The sequence below is a fragment of the Quercus robur genome, chromosome 5 (genome assembly GCF_932294415.1).
Source record: "Quercus robur chromosome 5, dhQueRobu3.1, whole genome shotgun sequence".
Lineage (NCBI taxonomy): Eukaryota > Viridiplantae > Streptophyta > Magnoliopsida > Fagales > Fagaceae > Quercus > Quercus robur.
In genome coordinates this window covers 55,382,093-55,398,036 of record NC_065538.1, presented here as the reverse complement: position 1 = coordinate 55,398,036, position 15,944 = coordinate 55,382,093, and the positions used below count along the sequence as shown (strand labels likewise).

Here is a 15,944-nt window from a genome sequence, read left to right as displayed (position 1 = left end):
TGGCATATTAAGATGCAGCAAACCAAGATGTACAAGATAAGTAGGGCATTTCAAAGTGGGGAGTAAGACTAAGAATAGTAAAAAGAAATAAGGACTTAAATTTACTTGCATATCCTTTTTTTTTTTTTTTTTTTTTTTGGGTTTTGGGGGGTCAAATCATGAGGAAAAAAAAAAAAAAAACCCTTTCTTCAGTCAAGAATGAGAAGTATTCTATTATTCAAAATTAAATTAACATATGAAAAATAAAATAGCATTGGTTTAATGTTAAATAAAATAAATAATGAAAAAGAGATAGAATAGTTGTTTCTTAATTCATCCCAACTCAACCATCTACCAAAAGGAAACTCTACATTCTTTCAAATCAAGATTATAATTTATAATTAATTTTTTACTAAATTTCATAACAATTTCTCTTCAAGACTATGCTCGCTAGGGCTTAGCTTTATATCTGGTTTGGCATTGCATTTTTTTTTTTTTTTTTAAAGGCTATGCTCCAATGAACCAATATCAATTTCATTAATTTTAAAAATTTTCAAAATTTTGGTTGAGCATTTTCAAAAATCAAGATATCAACACCAGAGGTTTGCAATGCTCCATGAGAGAGAGAGAGAGCAAAAACAATTTTCAATTGTTGTGTTGATTTAGAAATTTATAACTTGAGATTTTGGGGAAGAACGTACAATAAGGATTTGTTTATCATGTTCATCCCAATAAAATGATAAAAAGAAAAAAAAAATTTAAGTATTTAAATATTTATAAGTTATCTAATTATATGTAATAAGTAAATCCATGTGTCAAGATTTAATTGGGTTAGCTAGCACATGTGGTAGGTTTAAATGTCACTTAACAAACCCATTAGCAAGAAATAAATGGAGGGATTATGTGTCATTCAATACAACCCCTAACGTTAGGGAAGTAGATCAAAATTTTGAAAATTATAAGACAAAAAAAATAACCCAAAATTTTAGGGGTAGTGTGAATAACTTTATTAGTTTCAATTTCATAGTAAAATACTGAAAATGGACTATGCGATAGTGAAAAATGCTTTCACACTTAAACATTTGCGAGTTGCACAATTTGCCAAATATATATACTATTTAATTAATGATATATAGGACATTGTCATCATTTGTATTATTCCATTGACGCTAATGCACACTCTCAAAATTGAAATAATGCTACCCTATATACCGGTCAAAATGGATATTTGCCCATTTCGCTTAAAAGAAATAGCAAAATGCTCCTGTTTTGAAACTCGATTTTTAAAAAATCGAGTTCTAATGAAAAACTTGATTTAATGAAAATTGAATTACTTGCAAAATGTTACGTGGAACTTGAGTTCCATGTAATTTTCTTTTTTAAAAGTTTTTTGACTATAACTCGATTTTCTAAAAATCGATTTTTTTATTGAAACTCGATTTTTAGAGAAAATCGAGTTTCAAACAAGGGCATATGGATAGATAGTTTCAAAATATGAGTATTTTGCTACTTGTTTTGGGCGAAAGTGACAAATACCCCTTTTGGCCCCTATAATATATACCTATAGCTACAGCACCTATCAAGTTCCATACCAGAATCTCGAGGTACTCTAGAGGTTGGAGATCCAAAACTAATTGATTATTGAATATAGACCCTGATTTAAGGGCTAAACTCATTTTTTATACTTTTTTTTCTTTGGCAATTAAGATGTAGATGCAGTCCTAAATAAACAAAATTGAACTATGTTATTCGTTTTTAGGTTCCCAAAATTCTGGTGGCACAGTGTCATGTAGTTTTTAGATACCCAAATTAAGATCCAAAAAATTATTATTATTTTTCGTACCCTTATTCTTTAATCATTACAATGTGGCTACATATTGTACTTCTTGTCGTAAATAAATAAAAATTAATCTTTGTTAATCAACTTTGGGTCCCCAAATTCCGGTGTTCTCTAGTGGTTAGATGACCCATAGATCCCAAACTAATTGATTATTTATTGACTCTGATACAAGGATTAAAGTCCAAACTTCTACCTTCTTCTTAATTTGGTCACAAATTAACAAATAAAATCTAATAACTTCAAATCTATTTTAACTATGGAAAAGCACGTGTCTAAATATTCAAGAGGTAATGATAATGGATTGCCTCAGCAATAAGAAATATAAGTATGCACTAACTTTTAGAATTGTTAAATTGACAAATTTTAATTGGTGTACAATGAAAATACGTCAGTGATGATTCTATATGAAAATGATATTACAGATCATTACAATATTATCTTAATATTTTGAAGAAAAAAAATTGTTGGATATATAATAGTTTTGTCGCTTCAAAGTTTGTCTCACCTGTAAAACATAACATCCAAGTGAAATTTATTTGAAGGAACATCAACTCAATTTTGAAGCTTTTTAGGAAATATGATTTGTTCTAGATCTAATTCGGAAATTATTTTATGGTTTTTTAAGGTTGTTCATACTTTTGCCAATATTTTTCTGGTTTTGCTTTTAAAACACATCCCCAACTATTATCTGAAGCATATGCTTCAAGTATAAATTTATTTCATTTTTTAAAACACATCCCCAATTATTAGTCTTATTGAAACAAATTCTTTTTCTTTCTTAATTTTGTCCAAAATAGGATTTCTTTTTTAGATTCAGAAAAAAAAAATGTCTAGATTCAAGCAAGTAAAAAAAAAAAAAAAAAAAGTACCAATAGCCCATCACTAGATTACGAGAAGGAAAACACTGTCTTATTAACAATGGTGTACAATGTGAGAAAATAGGCAATGTACTATTAACAATAAAACAACAATGGTGTACAACGTGAGAAAATAGGCAATGTACTATTAACAATAAAACAACATTATTATTATTTTTTTTTTTTGTCCCACATTGAAATCTCTATCTAACAAGTAACACCCAAACACACACAACACAAATACAGGCTGTTAACGTTGGATTCTGTCCAAGGCTAGACAAAGCTCCAACTGTAAGCTTCAGCTTCTGCATTCACGCACACACAAACATAAATGTATACAAAACCATCAATTACAATAACAAAAACCAATCATATAGATATAATAATAATAAGAAGAAGAAGAATAAACCCATATATATATAAATAATTCACTTTCTTATCCCAATTTTTTATTTTTTATTTTCCTTTTTCTATTACAACTAATGAATGAGAATCCCTCCCAAATTACTATAAAAACAAAAAACGAAAAATTACAGACAGTAATAAAGGAAACTATCTTCCTTTCCACATTGAATTCCCTTTCATTTTTTCTAACAAATTAAGCAGCCGTGGCCATGGTTTTAATTTTACATACCATGGTCATAGACTATATAACATATATATATGTGTATATAGTTGGTCTGGTCATGTTTCCAAAAACCCAGTCATCCTAAGGATTGAATTCCGAACTTTGCTTAAATCTCTTCCCTTGAGTGTCCTCCCGTTGCCGGTGCAAACGGAGAAGGCCATTTTTCCTTCTACTCGACGCCCCGTGATCACATGGGGCGGCACCATTTCTTCGCCTTCTCGTTCTTCATCTTCAAAGCTATTGTTATCCCCGTGGTGGAATATGCTACCCGGGATACTCACCGGGAGCGAATTCGCCATTTTTTTATTGTAGTCCTTGGAGGAGTTGCTGTTACGTGACACGCGCGAGTTATGATGATTCATTTCTTGATAATCAAAGCAAGTATTGTTGTTGTTGTTGTGGTGGTGGACATGGTGGTGATCCGGGAAGATAACATCGGATTCTTGAAGCTCTTTAAGATCTTTGGCCATAGGAGAAAGTGAATAAGGAATTGAGAAATAACTCAATGAATATGAAAATGAAAGAAAGAATGAATGAATGATTGAGAGAAAATTGGGTTAATGGAACAGTGAAGGAATGCAAACGAGGTTGGGGATTTTATAAGAGAATATGTTGTGGAAATCGTAGTGAGTACACTTTCGATTAATTGTTTTTGTGTTGTGAGATGGCGTCACCACATACAAAGCGTTGAGTGCGGTCCCCGCTTTCTCTCTTTATATATATGAATATGAATATGAATAAAAAGTTAGTGTATTGGTTTTGTATTTTTATGGAGTATTATTTATGTTGTTTGTGCTTCTTGTGTGTTTCTCTCACTTACTTAGTCGGCTGCCTAATACAGCTCCTTTTCTTACGGCTCACGGATCTGTTTTAATTTTTGTGTTGTTTTTAATTTCCTTTTTTTTATGGGCTAGTAGTAGCTTGTGTGGCTAAATGCATTGACTTGACAAAATTGGCTCACCTATTAATTGAGGTTGTGGTATTGTGTTTGAAACGCAAGTGTATCTGTACTGTACATGCATGGTTTTTACTCCTTTATTTACTCACTCCTATGAGAATTTAATGCATGTATTTGATCTTCAAAATGGCTCTTCCAAGCATTAGTTAGAGACATCTAGAAGTATGATTCTGCAGAGATTTCAAATATGTTCAGCGTAGAAGAAAAATGTTGTGTGTTTGTATACATCATGGCATCACTTCTATTGATTTCATAAGTCTGATACTTGTGGAAACATGTGTTGGAAAAGTGGGATAGTATTGTCATGGGGAAGAAATACTTTCTAAGCTATGTTGATAAAATGTTGTCACTTTGTGTAAATTTTGTAGAAATGGTTTGGTTTATTTTGGGTGCTAAATATAACTTTGAAATGTCATTGCATGGGACAGAGAGCAAAGATGCCATATTGGTGTCATCATTTTGTTATTAGTGATAAGAGGTGTTATCATCATGCTTGTCATCAAATTGCTAGTTGCTATAATATCAGCCTTTTAATGAAGATTCTTCTTCTTCTTCTTTTTTTCTTTTTTAATGTTTACAGCATTAAATAATTTTCAAGCAATTTATGCATTACCTTATGAAAGAAATGAAAAAATAAATAAAGAAATAAAGGCAGTAAAAGTGTTACACGTATTCTTACAATTTAATGCGTGATGAATTGGGAAGATAAATCTTCTAATCAAGATTAATAAATGCCTCCTCCCACCGAGTCAATTACATGTTCAAATTTGTCTACTGATTAGAAGCTTTGACAAATGAGAAAGCTAAGGCCAAGGGAAACAAATAAGTTTACAGAAATAATCAACCTAGAAATACTATTTTGGTAGTAAGTTAAATATTTCAACAAAAGAAATGTTACATCTATAATATTTTTATAACAAATTATAGGTAGTAAATTATGGTTCTAATTTGAACTTGCTATTAAAATAACTTTTTTATTTACTAATAATAACTCGTAATAACCTATTACTCAAGATTTGTCATTAAAATATTGTAAAAATTTTATGTACATAGTATTTCTTTTTCGACCATAGTATTCTAGCTCTAAGTCCCTTAAAAAAATTGATGGTCTAAGACTACTAGTATAAATATATATATATATATATATATATATATTTTTTTTTTTTTTGAGGATGTACTGGTATAGTTTGATGATTCGAGCATCAAACACTAAGCTTAAATATATATATATATATATATATATATATATATTAATAAATATTATAAAAGTACTGATTTAGGAAATATTTTTAAAAAAAATTTATGAAAAAATAAAAAAGTAACTACTTTTTATTATTATATATTTTTATATTTCATACGAAAGTGGTATGAAAACTTTTTTTTTTTAATTAAATGTAAATAACCATTTTCATCTTTTGGTGTATATAGCCAAAAGTGTCATAGCATGTTTCATATTAAAAAAAAAAGAAAAAAAAAGTCTCATATATAATATATGTACCCAACATATATTAAAAATTGGTATTAAATACAGTATATGGTTGTGATTTAATCCAAACAATTACAAATTGTAGTGTAAAAGTAAACTGTAAAGACTTTTGGTGTATATAGCCAAAAGTGTCATAGCATGTTTCATATTAAAAAAAAGCAGAAGAAAAAAAAGTCTCATATATAATATATGTACCCAACATATATTAAAAATTGGTATTAAATACAGTATATAGTTGTGATTTAATCCAAACAATTACAAATTGTAGTGTAAATGTAAAGACTTTTATACCCGAAAAGACAGAAATAATATTGGTAGGACTTTTTATATGGAGAGTGAGCTAGGCAGTAGGCTGAGAAGGACCTCTCAAGCCTAGCTAGCCAATAATTTGCTCACCGTCACCGTCACCGCTGTAATACTGTAGATTAGTCATCTCATCTGATCTCTCTCTTTCTCATCACTGTTCACTAATGTAAATGATTGGGTAAAGACGTAGGTGCAAAGCCAATGAGCTATGATATACTGAGCCTCGATCGGCGCATCAGACGGCTTCAAATAAGCGTCGTAGAGCTAGTAGCAGTGGGACCCCAGTTTCCGATAAGTACGGGGGGTCCACCTAACATTATCCACTACTAAATGAACAAAACCCAAATCAATTTTTTTTCTTTTAAAAAAAAAAGACAACCTTGGCTCGTCCAAGCCACGAGAGAGGGACCTCCGGAGAATGATTCTGTATACGACAAACCACATGGTGCCCGACACGTGGGTGATATGACATCATGACTTTACCCCACGAACACAAAGCCAACGACACGGACAGACAGAGAGAGAGAGAAAGAGAGGTCCAATCCAATCACTCATCTTCAAACTCTTTTAAAAACTTGTGATGAAAACCCAAAAACAAAAACCAAATTATTCTACAAACTACAAAGGAATCTCAATTATTCTGCTTTGATGCCACGCGTTGTCGCCGTTGTTTTCGTGTAAAAGTCTTATTTCTGTGTGGTACTCGTATGAGTGACTCAGGGCCAGGGGTTCTCTCTCTCTCTTATTTTATTTATTTATTTTTATATATTTAAAATTATATAATACTATTTTTTTTTTCAGTTATTATTCATTTGGTGAAGCAATGTTCACAAAAGTCTTCTTACAAATGGGATATTTCCCTTTTTTTTTTGTTTTACGTTGTTTAGGAAGCAAACAAACACATTTATGTCCGTTGAAAAGAAGAAGAAGAAGAAGAAGAAGAAGACGTTTACAGCTCTGGATTTTATATTTTCAATTACCAGAGGTCTGTGTTAATACATTGGCCGAGTAATCTTACAGATAACAATTAATTTATAATAGGTAATATTATCTTTTGTGATTAAAATATTATTACGTTTATTTAGATCAAACATTGAAAATTGTTACTGGTTAGATCAATTGGTAAAATATTTTATTGTCAAATAAAATATTTGAAAATTAAATCTCGCTTACATTAAAAACTAATTGGTGTTGTGGGTTCTAGTTAACTCAACTGGTAAAGTATTTGATGGTTGAATAGGATATCTAGGGTTCAATTCCTCGTCTACATAAAAAACCGATTGGTATCTTGATCTGATGATAAAGAGTACAATTATAAAAAACAGACGCCATAAGATGAAACCCTATAAATAAATAAAAACTTTTGGTGTTTTGACCTAAGGAAAAAGATTGAGAAATCATTATTAAGCCAATGTCATAGGTTAAAATACTATTCCATCTATTAAAAAATACTGCTACTAAAACAAATTTTAGAGTTCTCCCCCTGCCATAAAAAAACTCATAACATTTTTACAACAAACTGAATTATCAACCCATTGCTATAGATTAAAATAAAATAAAAAGTGTTAAAATTAGTTAGGTCAATACATTTATGTCCATTCTAGTATCAAGAGAGACAAAGAGTTGTGAAAAAAAATTGTAAAAAATTATAAATGTTAAAATGACACATCAGCTTTTGGATAAGTTTTAAGTTAAAAAATTGTTTGTGCGTATAAAAAAGAAACAGGTTTAAATTTAATTTTTTTCCTGTGCATTAATTATGTACTATAATACTGTTCTTTTCTTGGTCCAAATTTATTTGTTAGATTCTTGGTAGGAGATTGGTTGAATTGACCCTCAAGGTACTTTGAAGTTTTCCCTCAAAAGAAAAAAGGTACCTCAAGGTACTTTGAAGTTTTCCCATCAAAAGAAAAAAGGTACTTTGAAGTTTGAATAGTTACTATATAAAAAAAGTCTTCTAAAAGGAAGTACTAAAAAATTAAAAGGTTCTTTGAATAGTGAGTTTTTCAAATAACTGAAATTAATGTTGAAGTCAAAATTGTTTGTGTGCACTTCTGGTTTAGAACAGGTAGTGTAATCGATGGATTGAAAAATGAAAAACATGAGAAGTTAACAAAAACTGAAAATTCAAAACCTAGAGGAATAGTATAGTAATCAACCCTTGTCTCCACATTATCATGTCTGGAATATTTTTTTTGTTATTATTATTATTATTATTTTTAAATCATCATGGCTGGCATTCAAGACCCATTATTGGAAATGATTACCAAGACTCCTTAATATAAAAGAGTTATTTTAACTGTGAATTTAAATTAGAACCGGTAACTCTTTCAAAAAAATTATAACTAATAATAATAAGTTATTTAAAAATTATTATGAAAGTGTTGTGAAAATATATAAATATAATATATTTCTCTCTATATATAAATCCGTCTAATTCACTAACTCAGAAATAGTTCAAAAATAAAAAATAAAAAAAAGAAGGAAAAACGAAAAAGATTTGTTTCTTCTTTTTGGTTAAGAAAAATAAAAAAAGGATAAGGAAGACGATCTAGAGAGAAAGAAAAAACTAAAAAACCGTAGAGAAAGAATGAAAGATACGTCACACGTATAGAGAGGGATGAAGGGTGAGGTGGCCCAACAAAAAACCTACACATATGAATTGATAAAGGCTTGCCTTAAGTGGGAACTTGAAGAAGCTAAACTCTTTTCAGTGAAAATGACTGGCTGTAAATCTCAATGTTGACAAAAGATATTTGGGAGGAGTACTCTTCCAGCTTTAATTTCCTTCGCATGTTCTATTAGATATTTGTTTGAGGGAAACGTATGCTCTTATTTATTTATTGGTTAATAATATGTTTAAAGAAAATTTTTATTGAAAAAGAAAAAAAAAATTAATGTTTTGACAATTTTTTTTTTTTTTTTCTCATAAAAATTATATCAAAACTTTCCAAAAATTAATTGTTAACGAGAAAATTATTGTGTACTCCCGGAGTATCATAAATGCGTACTTTCTTTTCTCACATAAATGGTGGGTCTCACTAATTAAATTCATGGTGAAACTCACTATTCATGTGAGAAGGGGAAGTACACATTTATGGTATTTTGAGAGTACCTAATAATTTTTCTTGTTAATTAATGCCTTAAGAGTACTCATTAACATGACCTTTTATTTTCTATCGACAAAAGATTTGCACAACATTTTCACTACAAATCTCAATGTTATAAGTTGGTAGGTTGTTCTCATAAATAAAAAAGTAATTTTAATAAGAGATCTGAGATTCAATCTCCGCCCTACACCAAAAACTGATTAGTGTCTTGGTCTGATGATAGGAACAGACGCCATAGGTTGAAACTAAAAAAAAAAAAAAAAAAAAAAAAAAAAAAATCTCTCAAAAAAAAATTAAAAATTATTTGTCAAAGGCCTTGTAGTTAAATTGGCATCTTCCCATATACAAAGTACTTGAGGTCTAAAGGAAAAGGGTTCAATCTATTGAATTAACAGTATGTTGTAATTATTTCTAAAAAAAAATAAAAACTATTTAAAAAATAAATAAATAAAAACCCGTAACATCCTAACACATCAGACTTGTTGCGAAAATATAGACGGAACTTCTTCTTTCTTTTTCTTCAATAAATTGATAATGACTTCAACCTTATCTGTGACTGTGGCTACACTCACGTACTATTGGCCATATGTAATTTTTTTTTTGTTTGGTTGTTTGTTTTTTTGTCATGGTTTTCGATATTCGATGAATACTCACATGACGTACGTTGAATACAGGTTTGGACCTGGACTCAATTTGTGGTTGAGTTCGTATGTAATTAATATTTAGTGGGGTTTCCTGAATTTTCACAAATCCTTGTTTAATCTATTAATCTATATTCTTAGATTGTTAACCTGAGAAGTTGGGGCTCTAGGGAGGCCAAATCCTGCAGTTAACGTTATTCTTTTTTCTTTTTTAGAATTTTTGTTAGTAGTGAGAATGTATATCAAGATTTTCCATGGTTTAAGAATGATGATCAATTTTCGGTGTAGTTGATTTTCATTTTTTCTAATGTATGATTGTGCTGGTGCATGTTATGAGTTGGTTATCAAATGTCAAAAATCAGTTTGTGTTGAGACTGATGCAAACACTAAACGGCAAGATGGCTTAAACGACAATCAAGATCATAAGCAGAAGAAGCAAACGACACACTACAAGTATGATGGATTAGCATGTGTGAAGGAAAGTCAGTTAGAAGCTCCAGTTGTCATGTTCTTATTGGTGTAGTCATAGTGGCAGTTTTGCTATTAGAGTAGTTAGTTTTGGCGCCATTTTTCTTCTCTTTTTCTTTATACATGTATATATATTGACTAGCTTGTAAATTAACATTACTTGATTACTGAATTGAATCAATTGAGAAGTTTTCTTTTACTCTCTAGAAACTTCCTTTCTTTACATGGTATCAGAGCAGAATCAGCAGATTGCTTCTGCTTAAGCTCTGTTTTCCATTTTTTTTTTTTTTTCAATCCCTAGATTCTGGATTTCAAGTTCTTGAAGCTTCTTTAATGGCTTCCACGATTGATTCTTCACATTCTATCCCTGCTTCCACAACTAACCCTTCATAGTTTGTGCCTTCTTCAAGCACAGCAATGGCGGACGAGTATGCCAACAATCCTTATTTTCTTCTAGCAAATGAAAATCCAGGCTTTGTTCTCACTTCGCAGCCTTTGACTGGCCATGAAAATTGCATGAGTTGGGCTAGATCAGTGTTTATGGCTTTAAGTTCTAGAAACAAATTTGGTTTCATTAATGGTTCAATCACAGAACCAGATCCTAATTCTCCATTGTTCAATTCTTGGAGTCGTTGCAACACCACAGTGCTTTCATGGTTAACCAATTCTCTCAGCATGGAACTCAAAGCAAGTGTGATGTACATCAATAATGCAAGGGATCTGTGGATTGATCTTAAGGATAGGCTTTCACAGGGTAATACTCCAAGATTGTTTAAGCTTGAGAAGGAGATTTCTCATCTTTCACAAAGTTCACTCTCGGTGAGTTCTTATTTCACTAAGTTCAAAACATTGTCAGATGAATTTGCCAATTATCAACCTTTTACATTTTGTAATTGTGCTTGTACTTGTGGATCCAAGTCTTCTCAATTGGATGCCCAACACAAGGAACATGTCTTTCGTTTCTTAATGGGGTTAAATGATAGCTATGGAAATCTCATTGGTCAAATCATGTTGATTAAGCCTTTCCCTTCACTTAGCAAGGTGTGTTCTTTGATCTTGCAATAAGAAAAGAGAAGGAATATAGGTCGTGATGTTAACATGGTTTATCCTATTGAAGCTACTACTGCAATGCATGTGAATAATGGTAACTAGTCGCTAACCCGTGCGATGCACGGGAAAACTATTAGAAAATAATAAAGCATGCATATATTAAAAGACAATTTAAGTTCATGTGTGCTTGCAAGAGATACATACCTAAATAGTTCTTGCGGTAGAAATAAAAGTCTTATCTTTGAGATAAAGAACTGATGTAAACAAACTAACCTTACATAAAACAAATTAAAAAAAAAAAAAAAAAAAAACATAAAACTGATGTCACGGGAAATTCAGCCTCATAGTAGTAATATATAAATCTCTTAAAACCTAAACCTAAACCTAAACATAAGGACTAAATATATAAACAAACTAACCTTACAAAAGCTGAACTTTATAAGCTAAAATCTATACTGTGAGTTGTAGATCTTGAATGCTATACCGTGCGTTTAGGGCTTCCTACATCTGGAGAGAGAGAGAGTTTGCAGAAATCAAAGAAAATCTCTCTATAGCTTAAGAAACACAATATACTAAAATCAAAGAGATAAAATTTTCAGAGGACAAAATATTATAGATAATTTAAAAGAATTTTGGTTTAATTCTTGAACACCGCAACTCCATAAAATTCATACTAATAATAATATTTTATGATAGCGCAGTTAGAATTTTGGTTTAATTCTTGAACACTGAATTGGAAATTGATTATATAACTATTCAATGGTGAACAAAGTACTATGTATTAATTAATATATAAACAAAACTAACCTTACAAAAATTGAACTTTATAAGCTAAAATCTATACCGTGCATTGTAGATCTTGAATGCTTTAGGGCTTCCTACGTCTGGAGAAAGAGAGTTTGCAGAAACCGTGACTTTATATTTCTTAACTTGAGAGAGGGGTAAGGTTGCTAGGGTTTTGTAGATCTTGAATGCTTTAGGGCTTCCTACGTTTGAAGAAAGAGAGAGTTTGCAGAAACCGTGGCTTTATATTTCTTAACTTGAGAGAGAGGTAAGGTTGCTAGGGTTTTGAGGAGTTATAATTTTTATTTATTTTTTATTTTTTAAATATTGTGCTGACGTGGAAAATTGTGGTGCCAGCAAAGGCTTCGGTTTTATATATATATATAGATAAGGTCATAATCAAGGTTATAATGGTGGTAAAGGAGGGGGGCATTCCAAGAAAGAAAGGCCTATTTGTACCTATTGCGGTCTCACTGGTCATATAGCAAATAAGTACTATAAGCTCCATGGTTACCCTCCAAGGTATAAACCAAAAGGGGGCAATAATGTCATGGCTAATCAAGTTTTTGGGAATTTTGGAAATCTTGATTTTCTTGCTATCTCAAATACTCATCAGATTAATGGTGGTCAGCCTAATGTTGGCCTTCAATTAGAACTTGTTCCTACATCACAGAACACTCTTAGTGCTCCATTTGGAGGTGTTTCTTTGCAACATGGTCCACAACCTTCCTTATCTTAGTGTCCAATATCTTAGGCACAATGTGAGCAGTTACTTAATTTCCTGAAACTTTATTTAGCATCTGGATCAGGCAATGGTTCTCAAACTCTCCATCAAGCTGCTTTAGTGATGGCACCTGCTATTTCTGCTCAATCCCTCACAGCTTCCAGCTCCACTACACCTTCTTGTTCTTCCAATTTTTCAGGTAATCCATATTGGATATCACCAAACCTTTCTCATTCCATTTTTTTCTACTCAAGTTGTTAATAGGCATGCATACAAATCTGATGATTAGATCATAGATACTGGGGCTATTGATCATGTGGTTCATTTTGTCTCTCAGCTTACTTTTGTAACTTCTATTGTTCAATCTTGTGTCTATTTGCCAAATGAGGTAGAAGCCTTAGTCACAGGCACTGTATAGATTTCTTCCACTCTCACACTTATTGGGGTTTTGTGTGTTCCTTCCTTCAGTTTCGATTTAAATTCTGTCAGCAAACTTACCAAGAATCTTTATTGTTGCCTTATTTTTCTTGGGAATTGTTGTTTTATCCAAGACCTTGCTCAATGGAGCACAATTGGTCTGGGTAAAGAATGCAATGGGCTGTATTTGCTGCAAGATTCTACTCCTCACACTGCTCTTGCTGTTAATGTTGGTCATTCTTCTTCAGAACTATGGCATAGTAGGCTAGGTCACCCTTCTTATTCCAAATTTTCTTTAAAAGATGTTGTAGACGTTGTTTCAAATAAAACAGATTGTTGTGATATTTGTCACTATTCCAAACAGAAAAGACTTCCTTTTTCTTCTAGTACTCATGTATCCAATAAGTCTTTTGAGCTAATTTATTGTGACCTATGGGGTCCTTTTGCTACTTGTAGTCTTGATAGATTTAGATTTTTCTTAACTATAGTGGATGATTTTACAAGATGCACTTGGGTTTATCTTCTTAAACATAAATCTGATACTTAATTTGTACTTCCTCAATTTGCAACTATGGTTAAAACTCAATTTGATAGTTGAATCAAAACCATCAGAAGTGATAATGGTATTGAATTTCTTCAAAAAGATTTCTTTCAATCCAATGGTATTTTGCATCAATTGTCCTGTGTTGATACTCCTCAACAAAATGCAATTGTTGAGAGACAACATCAACACAATCTCAATGTTGCAAGAACCTTGAAATTTCAATCCAAGGTACCTTTATGCTTCTGGGGTGATTGCATTTTGATAGTAGTTTACTTGCTAACAGGACTCCTTCCAAATCTTTGGGAAGCAAAAGCCCTTATAAACTTCTTTTTAGTTCTGTACCTACTTATGCTCACTTGAAATGCTTTGGTTGCTTATGTTTTGCTTCCACTATTTCACATAATAGGCACAAATTTGTACCTAGGGCTAGGAAATGTGTGTTCTTAGGTTATCCCTATGGCATTAAGGGTTATAAGGTTTTAGATCTTGAGTCTAACTCTATTTTCATCTCTAGAGATGTCATATTTTATGAGCACATATTTCCTTATGTTGCTTCTGTTCAACCTTTAGCCACTTATTTGGATGATTTTGTTTTTCCTCATTATATTCCTGATTCATCTATTACTCCTATCTTTGTTTCTGATGTTGATTCTGTACCTAGTTAGCCTTCATCTTCCACTCCTTTGAATACTACTTTTGCTTATTCTTCTCTAGTAGTCCTTACTCGTCCTCCTATTGAGTCTTTAGATGCTCCTTTAAATGTTACTGAGTCTATAGACCTCACTTCTTTACTTTTACCTCTTGTATCTTCACCCTCTACTCTTGAACCTCCTCTCCTAAGAAGGTCTGTCAAACCACATCATTCTCTTGCTACCTTTCTAATTACTCCTGTAAGTTAGTTAGTACCAAACTTGCTCCTGGTTTGCCATTTGATGGTTCAGAGAATTTGAGTTACTCTCATCTTGGTCCTACTTTCCATTCCTTTGTTATGGCAGTCACTATAACTCTATTAGAACCTGCTTCTTTACATCAAGCAGTTCAATTTTCTGAATGGAATGATGCCATGGCCAAGGAAATTACTACTTTGGAACTTAATAATACTTGGACATTGACATAATTACCTCCAGGCAAGTCACCCATAAGTTGCAAGTGGGTGTATAGGATAAAGTATCATCCATATGGCACCATTGAGAGGTATAAGGCTCATCTGGTTGCCAAGGGTTTTACTCAAAAGCATGGCTTGGATTATTCAGAGACCTTTTCACATGTTGCTAAATCTGTTTCAATCAAGATTATTCTTTCTTTGGCTGTTGTGAAAGGGCGGTTCTTGCGTCAGATGGATGTTAACAATGCATTTCTCCATGGAGATCTGCTTGAAGATGTTTACATGTGTCTCTCACCTGGTTTTCACAGCAAGGGGGAGAATCTAGTTTGCAAGTTGAATAAAAGCCTTTATGGTCTTAAGCAAGCCTCTAGACAATGGTTTAAGAAATTCTCTACCACAATTCTATAGATGGGACTCATTTAGTCAAGATCTGATTATTCCTTGTTCACTCACACACAAGGTTCTTGCTTACTGGGAACAATCCCACTTGTGTTGATAATTTGAAGAAGTTATTTGATGTTAAGTTTGGCTTGAAAGATCTTGGATCTTTAAGGTATTTCTTGGGACTTGAGGTAGTTAGAACTGATGCAGGAATCAGCTTAAACCAAAGGAAATATGTCTTAGAAATTCTAAAAGACACAGGGTTCATTGGTTCTAAACCAGTTAAGTTTCCTATGGAGCAAAACTTGAGGTTGTGTAAGTATGACATAAACCTTTTGCAAACCCTGCACAATTCAGAAGGCTGATTGGAAGATTATTGTATCTAACCTTGACAAGACCTGACATCACCTATGTTGTTCATAGGTTGAGTTAGTTTGTGTCATAGCCAAGGGAACCTCACTTGCTTGCAGCTAACAAGGTACTTCAGTACATTAAAGGTTCACCAGGGAAAGAGATTTTCTTTCCAAGCAATTCGAATTTGCATATCAAATCTTTCTGTGATGCAGATTGGGCAGGATGCCCTAATACCAGGAGATCATTAACAGGTTATGCATTTTACTTGGGTGAATCTTTGATATCTTGGAAATCAAAGATGCAAGGAGTGGTT

General features: G+C 32.0%; 1 protein-coding gene across 1 annotated transcript; it reads right to left on the bottom strand.

Annotated features, from left to right (window-relative positions):
* Positions 1-3,360: 3,360 nt before the first annotated feature.
* LOC126728390 (uncharacterized) lies at positions 3,361-3,774 on the bottom strand. Its single transcript, XM_050434219.1, has one exon. The coding sequence runs from the start codon at positions 3,772-3,774 to the stop codon at positions 3,361-3,363; it is 414 nt and encodes a 137-aa protein (XP_050290176.1).
* Positions 3,775-15,944: the final 12,170 nt, after the last annotated feature.